Source organism: Falco biarmicus, chromosome W (genome assembly GCF_023638135.1).
Source record: "Falco biarmicus isolate bFalBia1 chromosome W, bFalBia1.pri, whole genome shotgun sequence".
In the NCBI taxonomy this organism is placed as follows: Eukaryota; Metazoa; Chordata; class Aves; order Falconiformes; family Falconidae; genus Falco; species Falco biarmicus.
Window position 1 is genome coordinate 19,446,471 of NC_079310.1, and position 17,674 is coordinate 19,464,144.

The following is a 17,674-nucleotide window of genomic DNA, read 5'->3' on the forward strand; positions in this document are numbered from 1 at the left end:
AAAGGCTGAGAACTTTGCTGAGTTGTCTTGTGCTCACTGATCTTTTCTGCTGAGCTTTTATACCTCTTTTTTAGTTTTAAAACCTGTTTGCTAACTTACAGCTTGAAAAATATCTACGAGATTTTGTTAGGAACATATTGCCCCTTGCAAGAAAGAAAACTGATAATGAGCCCTTGGCTGAATTTTCATGTTTGTATACTAATAAACAATAACAAATGTCTAAGCACAAGAAAATTTACCTAACTGCATGAACTGGTGCTTGACTTCTGAGTGAGATTTGTAGAAAAAGAGATGAAAAAAGGTTTCTTGAGATTTTTTTTCTTTTCCTTGGCTTCTCTGAAAGTGGGATTATTCTACTATTCCTAAACTCTTTGGTTCATAGGATTATACAGCTTTTCCTGTAAACCTCACTTGTATGTAATTTTTTAAAGATACTTTGCATCTTTTTGTTGTTTTTTTTATTTGTGCTAAAGGCCTAGTATTTGAATTTTTTGGTTATACTGAAACATATAACAATTGATGAAAAAGAATTTTAGACTGTCCTGTAGGTAAAGATTTCACTTATTTGCCTCATGGTGCATGGTCCTTAACTACTTGCTTTCATATGCTTTCTTTTAATGTTAATAATTGCAGGCAAATTATTGCTTCTTGCTCTCACAGGCAGTGGAATTACAAAACAGATTATCTGAAGAATCCAAGAAATCTGATAAACTAGATTATGAATGCAAACAGTTGAAAGAAAAAGTAGACAGCCTCCAAAAAGAAAAAGATGTAAGTTTCATTATATTATTTTTCTAGTAGTAGTGAAAGCAACATTTTTCCTTTATTGCACAGAGCTATGGTTATCAAAAAAAGCTTCTATGATGAGCTTTTTGAATTCATACGTTTTATTTTCCACTTAAAATTTTCTAATGTTTGTGTACAAATATATTTTTAAGTTTAATGTTTATATTGCATGGGATAAAGTGACTGTATTAAAATATATGCAACAGATTTTCAAGAGGAAAATCCCTCACATATAGTGTCTGAAGTTGTTTCTTCACCATTCACCATGAAAAAGATAATGCCAAAGATAATTGTAATGTATTTGGAAAAACTATTTAAAGTAGGTTTTTTGTGGTATCTCCCTAGAACTAAACTCAGAAGTGATTTTTTTTTCCCCAAAGTAATGTTCCTTGAGGTAACATCTGTATGTTTCTCTTTGTGAAATCAAGGCCTCTGTAGCAAGAAGCTTAGGAATCTTGTAGAAGGATGTGTCCTTTATTGTGATTTCCCCTTTCTCTTGTGATCACTAATCACTGATTTAATTTCTGGTGTCATCATGGATATGCAGTATAGATACCAGTTTATTATCTTCCTCTCTAAGCCACCTGTTGCAACGGAGGGAAGACACAGTCACTCAATATGAGTGATCAGCAGACTTCCTTTATTGTCTCTTACAGTCACCTTTTATGCCTTCTTATAATTAGCTCATACATATTACAAAAGTTGAGCTCATTATTGGTTAGTTGCCTAAATACCAAGCCCGCCCCTTGTTTCTCTTCTGTAGTTATCTGTTCCCACCTGCAACATTCTTTTCCCACCAAAATCTTCCTGTTATTGTGTAACAAGGACAGCCAAAGTCAGTGTATTTTGCTTTACTTCAGATAAGCTGAGAGCGATGTGCATTTTTGTTCAGCCAGCTGGACTATGTCTATGTGACCCTTTTCAGCTAGCCAGTTATCCACAGCCACCAACAGACTGAGGCTGATTGTTCTTGCTCTCTCTTGCCCAGAATGATCCTCTATGTTTCTCTGGCATAGTCCAGTTTCTTTGTCAGTTGGTTTCTGTTTGTGGACATTTTGGGGGGAATCTGCATATTGGCACTTTAAAGTACCACATGAAACAAGGCCAACACTTTCAGTTACTAATTGCTCAGGCTTATTTGAAGTGTAAGTCTATTTTTCCTTCAAGCAGAATCTTTGTAGACACTTTCCTGAAGATATCCTATTTCCTGTCTAATCTTTTAATAAATTTCCAGGTTTTGCACTTAGGTAGCACTTGAGCTGAAAATTCCGTTATATTCTGCTCTTGGATCTTGGATCTAAAATCTTCTGTCTTAGATTTCTGTATATTGCCAAATTTATTAAATACTATATATACCTGTCCTTGTCATCACTTTTTTCTGCTCCTCACTCAAATTGGAAAGGCTCACAGTAGTCTTGTTCATTTCTTGCTTTGCTTTTCTTTCCTGTTTTTTACTGGGTCCTGTTGTGTTTTCTCCCCTCCCTTCCACCTCCATCCCAGATTTCAGGGGAAGTTTGTATTTTTGGCTTACCTGTTGTTTGGTGGAAACCTTTTCATCTTGTATGAAGGACCTGCATTTCAAGTCATTTCAGATATGGTTTTCTGTTTTGCCACCTGGCAAGAAGTGTTGGTTTTTAATGCATTCTTTTGAGTGAATAGGTGCCTGTAAAAACTATATCATAGCTAAAGTAGTCTCTCGGTGTTTTGGTTAGTGATTCTTAACCTATTATTCTTCCTCAGTCCCATTATTCTTTCTGTTTCCTGATTATCACATCTTAATGTGGCATCAATGACATAGATACTGGGATTGAGTGCACCTTCAGGTTTGTAGATGACACCAAGCTGAGCGGTATGGTTGATTCACTAGAGGGAAAGATGCCATCCAGAGGGACCTGGGCAGACTTGAGTAGTGGGCCCATGGGAACCTCATGAAGTTCAACAAGGACAAGTGCAAGGTCATGCACCTGGGTCAGGGCAATCCACAGTATCGGGACAGACTGGGGGCTGAATGGATTGATAGCAGCCCTGCAGAGAAGGACTTGAGGATATACTGGTGGATGAAAAATTGGACGTGAGCTGGCATTGTGTGCTTGCATCCCAGAAGGCCAACTGTATCTTGGGCCGCATCAACAGAAGCGTGGTCAGCAGGTCGAGAGAGGTGATTCTGCCCCTCTACTCCACTCTCATGAGACCCCACCTGGAGTACTGCGTCCATCTCTGGGGTCCCCAGCACAAGAAAGACATGGACCTGTTAGAGTGGGTCCAGAGGAGGGCCACAAAAGCAGTCAGAGTGCTGGAGCACCTCTCCTATGAAGAAAGGCTGAGAGAGTTGGGGTTGTTCAGCCTGGAGAAAAGAAAACTTCGGGGAGACCTTATTGTGGCCTTTCAATATATAAAGTGTGATTCTAAGAAAGATAGAAACTTTTTACCAAGACCTGTAGTGACAGGACAAGGGTCAATGGTTTTAAACTTGAAGACAGTAGATTTAGAATGGATCTAAGGAAGAATTTTTTTTACAATGAGGGTGGCGAGACACTGGAACAGGTTGCCCAGAGCGGTGGTAGATGCACCATCCCTGGAAACATTCAAGGTTAGGTTGGATGGGTCTTTGAGCAACCTAATCTAGTGAAAGATCTCTCTACCCATGGCAGGGGGATTGGACTAGATGATCTTTAAAGGTCCCTTCCAACCCAAACCATTCTATGCTTCTATGAATAAAATTGCCCATCACAGATATTACGTTATGTTGTGTTGTCTTGTCCTTGTGTCTGTTCTGTCAGAGTATCATAGTATGTGATTGATATCTTTAATAATAATCTGTCTTGGAATTTTCTATATATGTTGTGTTGGCTGATAGATACCCATGCAATTTGATGAGTTAACTTTTTCTTCAATATCTGCCACAAGCACTTTTACCACTGATTGCAGCTCTAGTGCTTTTTCTGTTCCTTAGAGTACTTCTTTTCTGTACCTGTAACTCTTTCTGCTACCTGACATTTCAAGTTCTCAGATGCCTGTTTCTCTTGTGATCTATCAAGTTTAAAATATTCTTGCTTTCCAGTAATAAACTTCAAGGTATTTTCTGGCTGCCAGTATCAAACTTCAGTATTCCCTGCTGAGTGGCTCTTTTTAATACAATGGTAAAACCAATCAAAGCTTTATAATCTAAGGGTTTTGTGAAATGACTGTTGATAAAATCAGCATGCCCACTATATTCGGGTTGAACCAACAGCTAAACCAGAATTAACCATGCAAGGTTCAGGCAACACAAGTCCCTAATGCACCTCACCAAAGTGCTGTTTGCCAAAGGGATCACAAGTCCTGAATCCATTTGGGTTGACTTGTGTCTGGTGTGAGCAACTACCAGCCAACACAACTCTGTACCTACACAGAGCTAAGGGTTGTCCTAGAACTCTTAGTGACATGGGGCACTTCCTAGTTCTAGAACAGATTACCATTTTGATTTTTACATAAATTGTCACCCTCTTCTCTTATGTTGGAGTCTTGGGATCCTTTTGGGCTACTAACCTGGTGCTACCTGTAGCTTCTTTTCCTTTGCCTTACTCACAAATGGGAGCATACAGACCTGACAGTACAAAAGAGTCAACATATCTACACTCCAGGATGGTCCAGTAATGTTCTTCAGTTGTCTTTGGACTGAGCCTGAAACAACTAGTTTCCTTCCATGTCTGAAATGCTGAGATGATGGCAAAGCCAGTGACACAGATCAGGAGGAGGAAGTGGGACTGCTGTCTAACCTCCCACTGTTGGAAAAGTGACAGTGTCAAGTTACTGTATTTCATCTGTTGTGTTGACTCTGTATATCCCTGAGCTACCTTACATTTCCCTCCTCGTCTACTGAATCTTGCTTTCCTGGGTAAGGGGAAATTATCCTATGGTATTTTAGCTCACTTGCTTTTCCCTTGGAGCCACGTGTAAGGGGGGAAAGCAGGCAGGTGAGTGGTCCCGATGGATGCTGTTTGCTATCTGGTACCTGAAGTTTGCATCATTAATATCTTGAGTTGTGACAGGAACGGAACACAAAATCAACAAAATGGGACTTAAGTGGGGTCATCTCCAGCACTTGTATGTAAACACAGAAGTGCCTACAAGGCACCATTGTGGAGAAATCCCTCAAACACTTTCTAGGACGTCAACATGCTGGGATGCATCTCTGAAGTGCCTGTACACTAATGCACGCAGCATGGGGAATAAACATGAGGAGTTAGAGATCTGTGTGCAGTTGCAGGGCTACAATTTTGTTGGGATCATGGAGACATGGTAGGATGGCTTCCATGACTGGAGTGTTGCAATGAAGGGATACAGGCTCTTCAGGAAGGGCAGGCTAGGAAGAGAGAGCAGCTGGAGTGCTTGTAGCTCTGCCTGGGGATGGATGAGGAGCCACCTGAGAGTTTATGGGTAAGGATTATAGAGAAGGTGGGTAAGGGTGACAATGTAGTGGGTGTCTGCTATAGGCCACCTGACCAGGAAGAACTAGTGGATGAGGCCTTCTACAGACTACTTGAAAAAGCCCCATGTTTGCAGGCCCTGGTCCTCATGGGGGACTTCATCTACCTCGATATCTGCTGGAGGGACAACACAATAAGGCATAAGCAATCCAGGCAGTTCCTAGAGAGCATCAACAACTTCCTCATCCAAGTGGCAGAGGAGCCAAGGAGGAGACTGGCTCTGCTGGACCCCATACTCACCAAAAAGTAGGAGCTTGTTGGGGATGTGAAGGTCAAAGGCAATCTTGGCTGCAGTGACCATGAGATGGTGGAGTTGAGGATCTTGAGGGGAGGGAGCAGGGCAAAAAGCAAGACCACAACCCTGGACTTCAAGAGAGCAGGCTTTGGCCTCTTCAGCGATCTGCTTGGAAGAGTCTGATAGGATAAGTTCCTGGAGGGAAGAGAGGCCCAAGAAAGCTGGTTAATATTAAATGATCACCTTAATCCAAACTCGAGAGAGCTTCATCCAAAGGAATAGGAAGTCAGGCAAAAATGCCAGGAGGCCTGCATGAATAAATAAGGAGCTCTGACCTAGCCAAACTCAAGTAAAACAAGGAAGTGTACAGAGAGTGGAAGCAAGGATGGGTAACCTGGGAGGAATACAGAGACATTGTCTGAGCATGCAGGGATGAGGTGAGGAAAGCTCAAGCCCAAATTGAATTGAATCTGGCCAGGGATATCAAAGGCAATAAGAAGGGCTTCACTAAGTACATAGGTGAAAAAAGAAAGTAGAGAAAATGTGGGTCCACTGTTCAATGAGACAGGGGACCTAGTGACAAAGAACATGAAAACAAGGCTGAGGTACTGAATGCTGCCTTCGCCTCAGTCTTTCCTGGCAAGACCAGCCTTCAGGAATCCCATTTCCCAGAGACCAAAGGGAAAATTTAGAGCAAGGAAGACATACTCTTGGTGGAAAAGGATCCGGTCAGGGAATACTTAAGCAAACTGGACATACATAAGTTCATGTGCTCTGATGTGAGAAACCCATGAGTGGTGATGGAGCTGGTAGATGTCATTGCAAAGCCACTCTCAATAATCTTTGCTTGATCATGGTAATTGGGAAAGGTGCCTGAGGACTAGAGGACAACAAATGTCACTCTGTTGTGAGTTAACCCTGGTAGGCAGCTAAGCAGCACAATGCTGCTCACGTACCCCCCTGCAGTGGGATGTGGAAGAGAATCAGAAGGGTAAAAGTGAGAAAGCGTGGGGGTTGAGATAAACGTTTTAATGGGGAAAGCAAAAGTTGCCCACACAAGCAAAGCAAAATATTGAATTCATTCACTCCTTCCCATCAGCAAACAGATGTTCAACTGTTTCCAGGAAATCAGGGTTTCATCAAGCATAGCAGTTACTTAGGAAGACAAACAACATAACTCTGAACAACCCCCCTTCTTCCTCCTTCCTCACAGTTTTTATTGCTAAGCATGATGTAATATGGTAGGTAATATCCCTTCAGTCAGTTGAGGTCAGCTGTCCTAGCTGTGTCCCCAACCTACTTCTTGTGCACCCTCATCCTACTCACTGTCAGAGCAGTGTGCATAACAGAAAAGGTCTTGACACTGTGTAAGCCCTGTTCAGTAATAACTAAATCATGGGTGATTTATCAAAACTGTTTTGGTCATAAATCCAAAACACAGCACCACACAAACTACTATGAAGAAAATTAACTGTAGCCCAGCCAAAACCAGTACACCTTCCTATCTTCTAGAAGGTCAGGAAGGAGGACCCAGGGAACTACAGGCTGGTCAGCCTCATCTCCATCCCTGGGAAGGTGATGGAGCAGCTAATCCTGGAAACCATTTCCAGGCACATGAAGGACAAGAAAATCATCAGGATTAGTCAGCATGGCTTCACCAAGGGGGAGTCATGCTTGACCAACTTGGCAGACAGACTTGTGTGATGAAATGACTGGCTTGGTGGGATGAGGGGAGAGCAAGTGGGTGTTGACTACCTTGACTTGAGTAAGGCCTTTGACACTGTCTCCCATAAGATCCTCTTAGAGAAGCTGTACGGACTGGATGAGCAGACAGTGAGGTGGATTGAAAACTGGCTGAATGGCTGGGCCCAGAGGGTGGCGATCAGTGGCACAAAGTCTAGTTGAACACTAGCAGCTGGCAGCATACCCTAGCGGTCAATACTGGGTCCAGTCCTGTTCAACATCTTCATTCATGATCTGGATGACGGGTCAGAGTGTACCCTCAGCAAGTTTGCTGGTGACACAAAAGTGGGAGGGGTGGCTGATATGCCAGAGGGTCATGCTGTCATCCAGAGGGACTTCAACAGGCTGGAGAAATGGGCTGACAAGAACGTCATACAATTCAACAATGGGAAGGGCAAAGTCCTGCACCTGGGGAGGAACAACCCCAGGCACCCAGTACATGCTGGGCACCACCCAGCTGGAAAGCAGCTTGGCAGAAAAGAACCTGGGGGTCCTATTGGACAGCAGGTTGAACATGAGCCAGCAACGTGCTGTACTGGGTCTGGCTGGGACACAGTTAATGTTCCCCATACCAGGACACCATAGTAGCCCTCATAGTGCTGTGCTTTGTATTTGTAGCTAGAACAGTGTTGACAACACACCAGTGTTTTGGCTACTGCTGAGCAGCGCTCCCACAGCATCAAGGCTGTCTCTCCAAACTCCCCCCACAAAGGCCAGTAGGCTGGGGCTGGGCAGGAGCTTGGGGGGGATATAGATGGGACAGCTGACCCAAACTGACCAAAGAGATATTCCATACTGAGGGAAAGGGTTAAAGAAATTTTAGTAGATCTAATTGCTTAACAATTATCTAGATTGTTGTTGATAAATAATGCTTTGTTTTACTAACCATTGTGTAAATTAACTGAAGCAAGGAGTCTACAGCTCCTCCTGAAGGACAGTTCTTGATGAGAAGTAGCTAAAACCAACTCTATAATTTGGACAAAGACCAAGGAACAACTGAGTCTGCGCAAAGAGAAAAGGTAAAACGTTCAGAGCGAGGGAAACTACCAAGCTTCATCCCCACAAAGAGGCACCACACAAGCACAGTTGGGAGGGACTTATGGAAATGACTTCTTGGAACTAATTTTAATATGAAGTGGGATGGGTCATGAATATGTATAGGCATATTTGGAAACCTTATGTATATGCAACATTTGATTGTATAAATTGAGACAAGTTGTTGCCGCCCCAGGCGTGCACGGCTTTGGTGGGGTGACACCACCCCCCACCCCCCCGTGCTGCCCAGCGCTGAATAAACATACCTACTTTACAATCTCATAAGACTGTGGAGTCTGATTCCACATATCAGTACCATATGAAGTAGTGTTCTGCAATAAAAGCTAAGGGAAAGGAGGAAGAGGAGGGTGTTGGAAGAAGGGTTTGCCGGAGTCAAGAAGACGCTCAATATGAGTTATGCATCTTGCTCAACTTTATTAGTTTCTAACACTACTTATATAGAACCGATACACATGCATATTCGTAAAGCAGAAATATAATTGGTTAGTAGTCTCTAAACGCGCACGGTTCTCACACCCCTAATTATCATGACTAAAATAAGCATTCTATCCATGTAGCTAATTGTGTTGCTGTGCTTCAGCCTTGTAGTTTGTTACTCCCTATTTTCCCATACCAGTCCCTATCTTTCTTGGCCCTGCACCTGCTTTCCCAGCAGCTGTATCTTGTTACAGCCACAGCCTGTTGGCACAACATAATTACTCGGTCTCAGCATTCAAGAATAGCTCAAGGCTACTTTTCTTGTTAACTTCAGCACAGCAACTTCAGTACAATTCTGATTACAGGCCTATTCTAATACCAGGCCTGGATTGTGCAGATCTTCAGAGATTCTAAGGCCATGCTTCTGCAGCCATTCTTCTACAGGAGGGGGCATTCATTATTAAGGCATTTGTCTTCTGGAGCAACCACTACATGTATTGAGGCCCTACTTCCCAGGAGGTGGATGGACATTGCCTGCCAATGGGAAGCAGAGAATATATTTTTTTTTTTGTTTCCTTTGCTTTTCTTATTAAACTGCCTTTATCTCAACCCATGAGTTTTTAATCTTATTTTGTCCCGTCCCTGTCCATCCATCCTGTCGTCGTCCCCCCCCCCCCCCCTCTACTGAGGAGGGGAGTGATAGAGTGGCTTGGTGGGCACCTGGCAGCAGCAAATAGGGGAAATGGTATCCTGGGCTGCATTAGGACAAGTGTTGCCAGCAGGTCGAGGGAGGTGATCCTTCCTCTTTATTCAGCACTGGTGAGGCCACACCTGGAGTCCTGTGTCCAGTTCCAGGCTCCTCAGTACATAAGAGATATGGACCTACTGTAGGCTGCAAAGGGGATGGAGCCAGGCTTTTTTACAGTAGTGCCCAGTGACAAGACAAGAGGCAATGGGCACAAATGGAAAAACAGGAGGTTCCATCTGAACATCAGGAAACCCTTTTTTACTGTGAGGGTGACTGAGCACTGAAACAGGTTGCCCCGAGAGGTTGTGTAATCTCCATACATGGGGATGTTCAAAAGCCATCTGCACATGATCCTGGGAACCATCTCTAGGTGGCCCTGCTTGATCAGGGACATTGGACTTTATGACCTCCGGAGGTCCCTTCCAACCTCAACCATTCTGCGATTCTGTGATTTTAAGTGTTATGAATTACTTTTTGTATTTTTACCTGAATTCGACTGGAGTTAAACATAATTTAAGGGAACTGGATAGCAATAAGACATCACACACCCAAGGATGTGACAAGGGCCCTGGAACACCTTAAGAAATGCTTTTACCATTTAGCAAATACTCTGCCATATATGGCGAGAAACAGAATGGGTCCCCATTTTACTTTGTAGGTCAGGTAAGGAACTGGCACCACAGAAGCCAGAGGAGACAGAAGTGTTTTCCACTAACTGCTGAGGTGGTATTTAGTAGCTTAAATATAGGCCTCTAGTGAGAGTTTAGATGTCCTTGGGATATCCTGCCTGGACTCCAGCTACTGGTGCAGAAGTGCACTATCTCCCATACTCCAGTGCTAACCCTGTGCAGAAGTCTCAGAAACCCTAGTGTCTCAATTGTCAGTAGATGGCATGTGGTGACAATGAAGGCTCTCTGACATGCATTAAGATACTGGGATACATTCCTGAATGCAAGGGTCACAGCGAAGGATGTGTAAATTACATTTGTTGATTCTTCACTTCACAGAGCTACCTCACACATGAATAGTTAAAGGTTGGGGGCGAGACTTTTCATTTGTGAATTCCCTTTTCAGCTCAGGGAACCCAAACTAAAAATATGCATATTGAAAGCAAAACCAATTCCACATTTCCAGCCTGTACGCTTAGTAAAGCTCATAATATAACATCACTTATTGCCTGTAAAATAAAGTAGTATTATGATTTAGAAAAAGTAAACTTGTGTCTCATAGCAGCGTATCATTTTCCCTCAGTGATTTAAAAAGTAAGTTAGATTTTCATTAACTACCCTAGAAGCAAAACATACTTTCAAAATTTAATACCTTGCTTCTGTTCACAATTCACAGCACATCCCAAAATAAGCTGAAGCATTCTCCCAAGCTCTGCAGCATCAGAGTGCTCTCCAATCAGGTTAACATCAGGAAGAGTGAAGTCATTAATCTGTTGCCCTAGAATCTGCATACATATGTACATCACTATAAATACGTACACATGCATTACAAAATACAAAGATGATTCAGAGGCAATAGGAAGCACTTACTCTAATTTGGCATAGTTTTCAAATCCATCTTTAAAGAAACTAAAAAAAAATTGCACCAGCTCATATATGCATTTCAAAATATAAACCCATCCTTATCACTTGACAAAGGTGACATTTTGGAAAGCTGTCTCAACTAATAACAAAGTTTTAGTTTCAAGGTTATCAAGAACAAGATTTGTCCAGGTAAGGAAAGGTAACGTAGGTAGGCCTAAAAAAAGCTAATCAACAGCACTTGATGAATTAATTATTTTTAAGTTTTTTCATTAAAATTATCTAATGCCTAAAAGCTTTCCATCTGGAATAAAGTAAGTCTGAATTCCTAAATCATACCATTGCAAAGTAAGAAATGTTTTACTTCAATAAAAGACATCTAGCATGAGTGAATAATAAATCTCAGTTTGTAAAACACTTGGTCTAAAAGTTTTGTAAGTCTAATCTAAGGATACTTAGCACGTCCAGAGCCAAAACCAACTAATTTTTCAGCCATGAGTAAAGGACCTGACCTAGTGTACAACATGCAATTAAAGAGAGTAAATGTAAATACAAAAAGAATGAAGAGAAAGCATGAGAGGGTGAGAAAAGGTATCTGCGGCGGGGGGGTGGATCACGATGACTGTGAGAGAAGTGGTGAGTGCAAAAGAGCCAGAGTGAGAGAGAAGGTGAGGGAGAGTAGGCAAGAGAGGGTAAAAAGGTGAGCAAAGCAGTGAGAAGGAGTCTAAGAGAAGGCGAGAAAGAATGAGAGAGGGAAGGCAAAAGAGAAGACGAGAGAGAAAGGGAGGTAGAGCTAGGAAGAGAAGGTGGGTGCAGGAGAGAAGGTGGACTAGAAGGAGAATGCAGGCAAGTGAGTACAAGGGGTAGAGGGAGGCATGGTGAGAGAGAGGGGGCACATGGAAGTGAAAGAGTCATTTAGGATTATGGAATAAATGTAACTGACAATTTTAATACTGCAACAAAACTCAATGACATATACAACAAAAGGAAGGTTAGGCTCCAGAATAAATGTCTTGTGATGAAACAGACACCTTTCATTTATTTGAGGAAAATAAATAGCAGAACATTTTACAAAAAGTATGAAAGTTTGGAGTCCAAAGCTGCAAGATTCCAGGGGCCTCCTTTAGCTTGTTGTTCTTCCATATTATAATAGACAAGACAACCAGTGTAGAGAGAGATTACCGAGAGACTTTTCTCTTTCAAGCAAGAAGTTATGACACTTCTCTACAATTAAATAAATTGTCATAAAAAAGCTTTTCAAAGGTTTTTAGCTGCACCAGGTAAAACCCAAGCATTTTTCTCACCTATACTGTGTAAAAGGGCTTTGCAGAGGCAGGGAGGAAGACCCTGGTAACAAAAGTATAAATAAGGCTAAGTAGCAGAATCAAATACGTATCTGCTGTTGCCAAAATCATCACTACAGTAGGGGGCATGTGTTTGTGTCACACTTAACACACTTGTAGATTTATATTTGTACAATTTAGTAAATCAATCATTATTGCTTGCTGACTTAGGTAATAAAGTTGTTAGACTCCTAACAATCATATATACCAACTAGCTGAAAAGGAGCTGCCATAGTTCTGTCATAGCTATACTAACGTTCTATGACTGAATGATTTTAATTATAGTTATCAGTATTCATTAATTCAGAAGCTAAAAGCAAACTGTTCTTTGAAGAACAGTGAAGATGTGTGTACCAAAAGACTACAATGAAAGATCCTTTTAAACTTTAAATGAAAAGTCAAAAGTAGCTACAGACTTTGGGCACTGGTGCAAGTATAAGGGCACATACTGAAAAACATATGTCAAAAACCATGAAAATTAATTCTAAAATGTACTTATAGCCTGCCAATAAGTTCAACTATGATCAAATAAGTCAGGACAGAAAACATTTACTCAAACATCTATTCTCAAAATAGTAACTTTAGCATGGATATTCAGCACTTGGAGGGGTGACCATTTACTGAATATGGACTTATGAATCTGACTTCAGGTACTCAGTTTTTTAGAAAAATCTGTTTGTTCTAAAGCATTGTATTTGCAGTCATCTTCCTCATCATATTTATAAGAGGTGAATATTGTTTCTTGGGACAAGAAATATTCCCATGCAATGAACAGACTATGCATCACACTGTGCTAACCAATTTACTACAAAACATCACTCAAACTAGATTCAGATTTCAGAGATGAAGATTCACCACTGAAAAACTTTGTCATATGGAGTGATTAATCTTTAAATTTGCATAACACCCTCCTATATAACAGAGTGGTTAGACTAACACTCAATTAAAACATTTTAATTAACTACAATGGGGAGATGATAAAAAGTGCTTTTCCTCCCCCTCTTCTCTTCCCAGGGAAGGGGAGGAGAAAGAAGCAGTCTTCGGTTGGAAGAGAGGAGAAAGTTCAGAGGCACAGTTTAAAGACATCACCAAAACAGAATCATTATCAAAAATGTCTCCTGTTTGTATTCTAAAACTTAACTATCAGACTAATAATGAAGCTCTGACAGAATATTTGCACCAGGAACAAGTGAGGAAGATTACCTCCCTTCAGGGAAGGCATCAGAGCCAGTGAGCCTCAGCCAACTGTCCACACAACATAAGGGTGATAGTTACTGGAGGCTCTCTCCTGCAGGGGATGAAGGTGTCCATCTCCAGACCTGACTTGACGTCTTGGTAGGTTTGCTGCTTGCCAGAGACTCAGGTCTCAGAGGGGAAGGGAGGTGTTCTCCTCAATCCCTCCAGTGAGGGAAGAAGGCTCAGGTATGAGTGGATGCACACAGAAGATCAAAACCTGGTGTCACAGGCAGGGCTTTCATTTTTATGACCATGAGGCTCACTTTGAGGAATGAAAACTGCTGATCAGGTACAGAATCCATCTGACAAAGCAGGGCAAGAGAGTCTTTGCTGATAGGCTCACTAAGATAGCAAGGACTACTTTAAATTAGTTAAGTCGGGGAAGGATTACCATAACCTGAAGTCATGGCATGGGGGACAGTATGATGGGAAAGGCACAAAGGAGTGGAAGGCTAGCTCATATAGCTGGAGTGTTGCCATGGATGCTCTATGCAGAGGAGCAGCTTGAATACATGGAGCTTCGCCTTGGAATGAGTGATAAGCCAGTCAGACACCTGTTGGTCAAGTTGAGCAGACAGACCAACACAGGTAACATTGTGGTAGGTGTCTGTTACAGACAGCCTGACTAAGAAGTAGTATATGATGCCTCTTTTAGAAAGCAAAAAAGCAGCCTCAATCACAGGCCCTGGTACTGTAAGGCTTAAAACACACAGATATCTGCTGAAAGGGCAACATGTCTAGATACAAGCAATCCAGAAGATTGAGAGTAATGAAAATAATTTTCTTTATGTTGATGACTGATGAACCAACTAGGGGAGATGTTCTCCTGAACCTGTTACTTACAAACAAGGAAAAACTGTTAAGGGATGTGAAAAATCAAGGGTAGGTTGGCTGTAATGATCAAAAAATGGTGGAGATAAAAATCCTGACAAATGAAATAGAAGAATCACAGCCCTGGATTTCAGGAGAATAGATTTCAGCTTGTATCTGCTACTAGGAAAATTGTCCTGGAAGGCAAAGGGGCCCAAGACAGCTGGTTGGTCTTCAAGGACAACCTTCTCAAAGCACAGCAAACATCCATTCCAACATGCAAGAAATTGAGCAACCATGGAAGGTCACTATGGATGAACAGGAAACTCATAACTAAGGGGAAAGCAGTGAATGTCATTTACCTCAACTGTAATGAGGCCTTTGACACAGTCTCCCATTGTATCCTTTTAGCCAGATTGGTGAAATATGGACTGGATAAGTGGACAATAGGGTGGATGCAAAATTAGCTGGACTGTTCAGCTAAGAGGGTTGTGATCAGTGGTACAAAGTCCAACTGACAAATGGTTACTAGCAACATCCTTAAGGAATGGATACTGGGGCAAGTACTGTTTGCTATCTTTACTAATCACCTGGACGATGGTACAGAGTACACTCTCAGTAAGTTCACAGACAATACCAAATTGGGGGAAATTATCAATATCCTGTAAGGTAGAACCTCTATCCAGAAGGACCTTGACAGGCTGGAGAAGTGAACTGGCAAGAACTTCATGAAATACAAGAACAAATGCCAAGTCCTGCACCTGGGGAGGAGTAACACACTGCACCAGTAGAGGCTGGGGCCAACTGGCTAGAAAGCAATGTTGCAGAAAAGAACCTGGGGGTCCTGGTGGACAACAACAGGAAGCAGCAGTGTATCCTTGCAGCCAAGAAGGCCAACCACATATTAGCAAGAACACAGACAATGCATCACGGGAAGTGATTCTTCCCCTCTATTCAGTATTTGTGAGACCGCACCTGGAGTCCTGTATCTAGTTCTGGACTCCTCAGTAAAAAACAGATACTGACATACCGTAATAAGTCCAGTGGGGGCTACCAAGACAATTGGTGAGCTGGAGCATGTGATGTACAAGGAAAAGCTGAGAGATCTGGGTTTGTTCAGCCTTGAGAAGAGAAGGCTCAGGTGAGTTTTGTATTGCTGTCTAAAACTACCTAGAGGAAGGGAAGGTGTAGAGAAGATGGAGCCAGCCTCTTCTCAAAAATGCACCGTGATAGAATGAGAGGCAACAGAGGAAATTCTGGTTTGATGCAAGGAAAAGCCTTTTTCTCCCCCATGAAGGTAGTTAAACGCTGGAACTCCAGCCCAGAGAGGCTGTGGAATCTCCATCCTTGGAGGTATTAAAACATCAATTGGACAAGGCCCTGAGCAATCATCTCTTGTTGGCCCTGCTTTGGAAAAACAAAACAACTTTGGATTGCATGACCTCTGGAGGTACCTTCCATCATACATGATTGTATGGTAATGTGGGCAATCAATTTTGAGAGGGCTAACACATGAGAACAGGCTACAAGACTCCTTGAGTGCCCAACACTGAAAAAGTCCAGACCTAAAAATCAGCAGACTACATTGTACATTGAAGATATATAACAAAAGATAAGTGAATGTAGATTACTTAAGAATATTCTTACCTCATGGTTATAATCCATTATTCCTTTTAAAATTTTCTTCAAGTTGCTTACCTATAACAGGAAAAGGAAGGAAATATGTTAAAAATGCAGGGAAGATCTAAATAGATGTTAAGTTACACAAATACTATATGGTCAAAGAGTTGACAGTCACACAAAAAAAGACCTCCCCCCATCATGAATCACACAATATACATCTATAAGTTTCCATGAGAATTTATGCCTGAACAGTTTAAATTAGCATAAAGTTAAGCAGTGGTCCCTTGTGATCAAATTTCTAGATGTTATCACAAGTCCACATGAAACAATGGAACCCAGTTAAGTCTATGAAAAGACCACCTCACCACCACAAACACACACAAGATTACACACCACATTGTCTTGAATGGTGTTTAGATCAGACACTGATTTTCTAAAAGAAGTCTCCTCTAGAGTATTTGTTTATCTTCAGATGCTTTTATATTTAAAAAATAAAATTTTCTTTTCCTCTCCGCTTTTCTTGAAATATCCTGGCAAGTCTTCTTACTCTAGAAACATACACCTCCAAGCCAAAACTCCTAATAAGCTCATATTTCACTATTCAGTCATACTCCTTCCTCTCTAAGCTACAGAAATTTTTTCATGTTCTCATTAATTATTTCTCCTAGTTCCTACATTTTTTTCATTGCTAATCTACGACTTCTTTACAATTAAATGCCTTCCTTACAGTAATCAAGACAATCCCACATTTCTTGGCAGTGTCTTCAATCCCATGCAAAAATAAGTACTGTAACACTTGCACAATCAATGCCAAAGTTAAATTTCATATAAGCAGGAGGCTTGTATCTATGCCAAATTTCTATAGTACTAAAGGGTTTCAGTTCAGTCTGCTGAAAATTAGTTTAGAACAAGTATCAAACGGAGCACATTAAATTTATGAAGATACTGTATGGGTTTCATAGGTTATATTAAGAACAAACAAATCTTCTGGTTGAAAATAACTTCTACAGATTATCAGCCTATTAGTGTGATAAAATATTTAGCAAAGAATTTAACAATAGAAGCAATGTGTTTTACAAAAAGTATGAAAGTTTGGAGTCCAAAGCTGCAAGATTCCAGGGGCCTCCTTTAGCTTGTTGTTCTTCCATATTATAATAGACAAGACAACCAGTGTAGAGAGAGAATACTGAGAGACTTGATAAGGGACATCAGATTTCATGACCTCCAGAGGTCCCTTCCAACCTCAACCATTCTGCAATTCTTTTATTTTGTAAGCTTTTTCTCTGATATCTTTAGCCTAGCAAGTGTGATATGCAGCAGCAAACCTTCTTAAAAATATTGTTGTTTCCACAAATTGTTTGATATTAATTCTATTCCAAAATAAGTTGAAATTCCTTCACATGAAAATCATCTCTTGAGTTGCATATAATTTCTTTTTTAAGTGTTGATGCTAGCCTTGTGGCGATGTGCTTAGTGTTAAGGATGGATTTGTAGTTCCAAGACTAATATTATTGTTGTTCCTATTATTCAGAGATTAAGAGCAGAAAGAGATTCTTTAAAAGAAAGTATTGAAGAGCTCCGATGTATACAAGCACAGGAAGGTCAACTCACCACTACAGGTAAGAGACAAAAAACGAAATTAAATATATCTTTTCTAAAGTACACAGATGTCTTCTGGA

At 41.3% G+C, this 17,674-nt stretch overlaps 1 protein-coding gene and 1 long non-coding RNA gene across 5 annotated transcripts in view; one reads left to right on the top strand and one right to left on the bottom strand.

Annotated features, from left to right (window-relative positions):
• The window catches only part of LOC130141968 (protein Hook homolog 3-like), a 124,957-nt gene that overhangs the window by 86,969 nt on the left and 20,314 nt on the right, over nt 1-17,674 (top strand). For all 4 annotated transcript variants that reach the window (XR_008819233.1, XM_056323328.1, XM_056323329.1 and 1 more), the window contains 2 exons: nt 661-771; nt 17,527-17,614. Coding sequence is in view for 3 of the 4 variants with exons in the window: in XM_056323328.1 (XP_056179303.1) it covers nt 661-771; nt 17,527-17,614 (199 nt within the window). In the remaining variant the exon portion in view is untranslated. The remainder of the gene's footprint in view (nt 1-660; nt 772-17,526; nt 17,615-17,674) is intronic.
• LOC130142010 (uncharacterized) lies at nt 9,677-16,075 on the bottom strand. Its single transcript, XR_008819258.1, has 2 exons — nt 16,020-16,075; nt 9,677-10,907 (listed from the first exon to the last, which is right to left on the bottom strand). It is a non-coding gene; the product is annotated as an uncharacterized LOC130142010 (long non-coding RNA).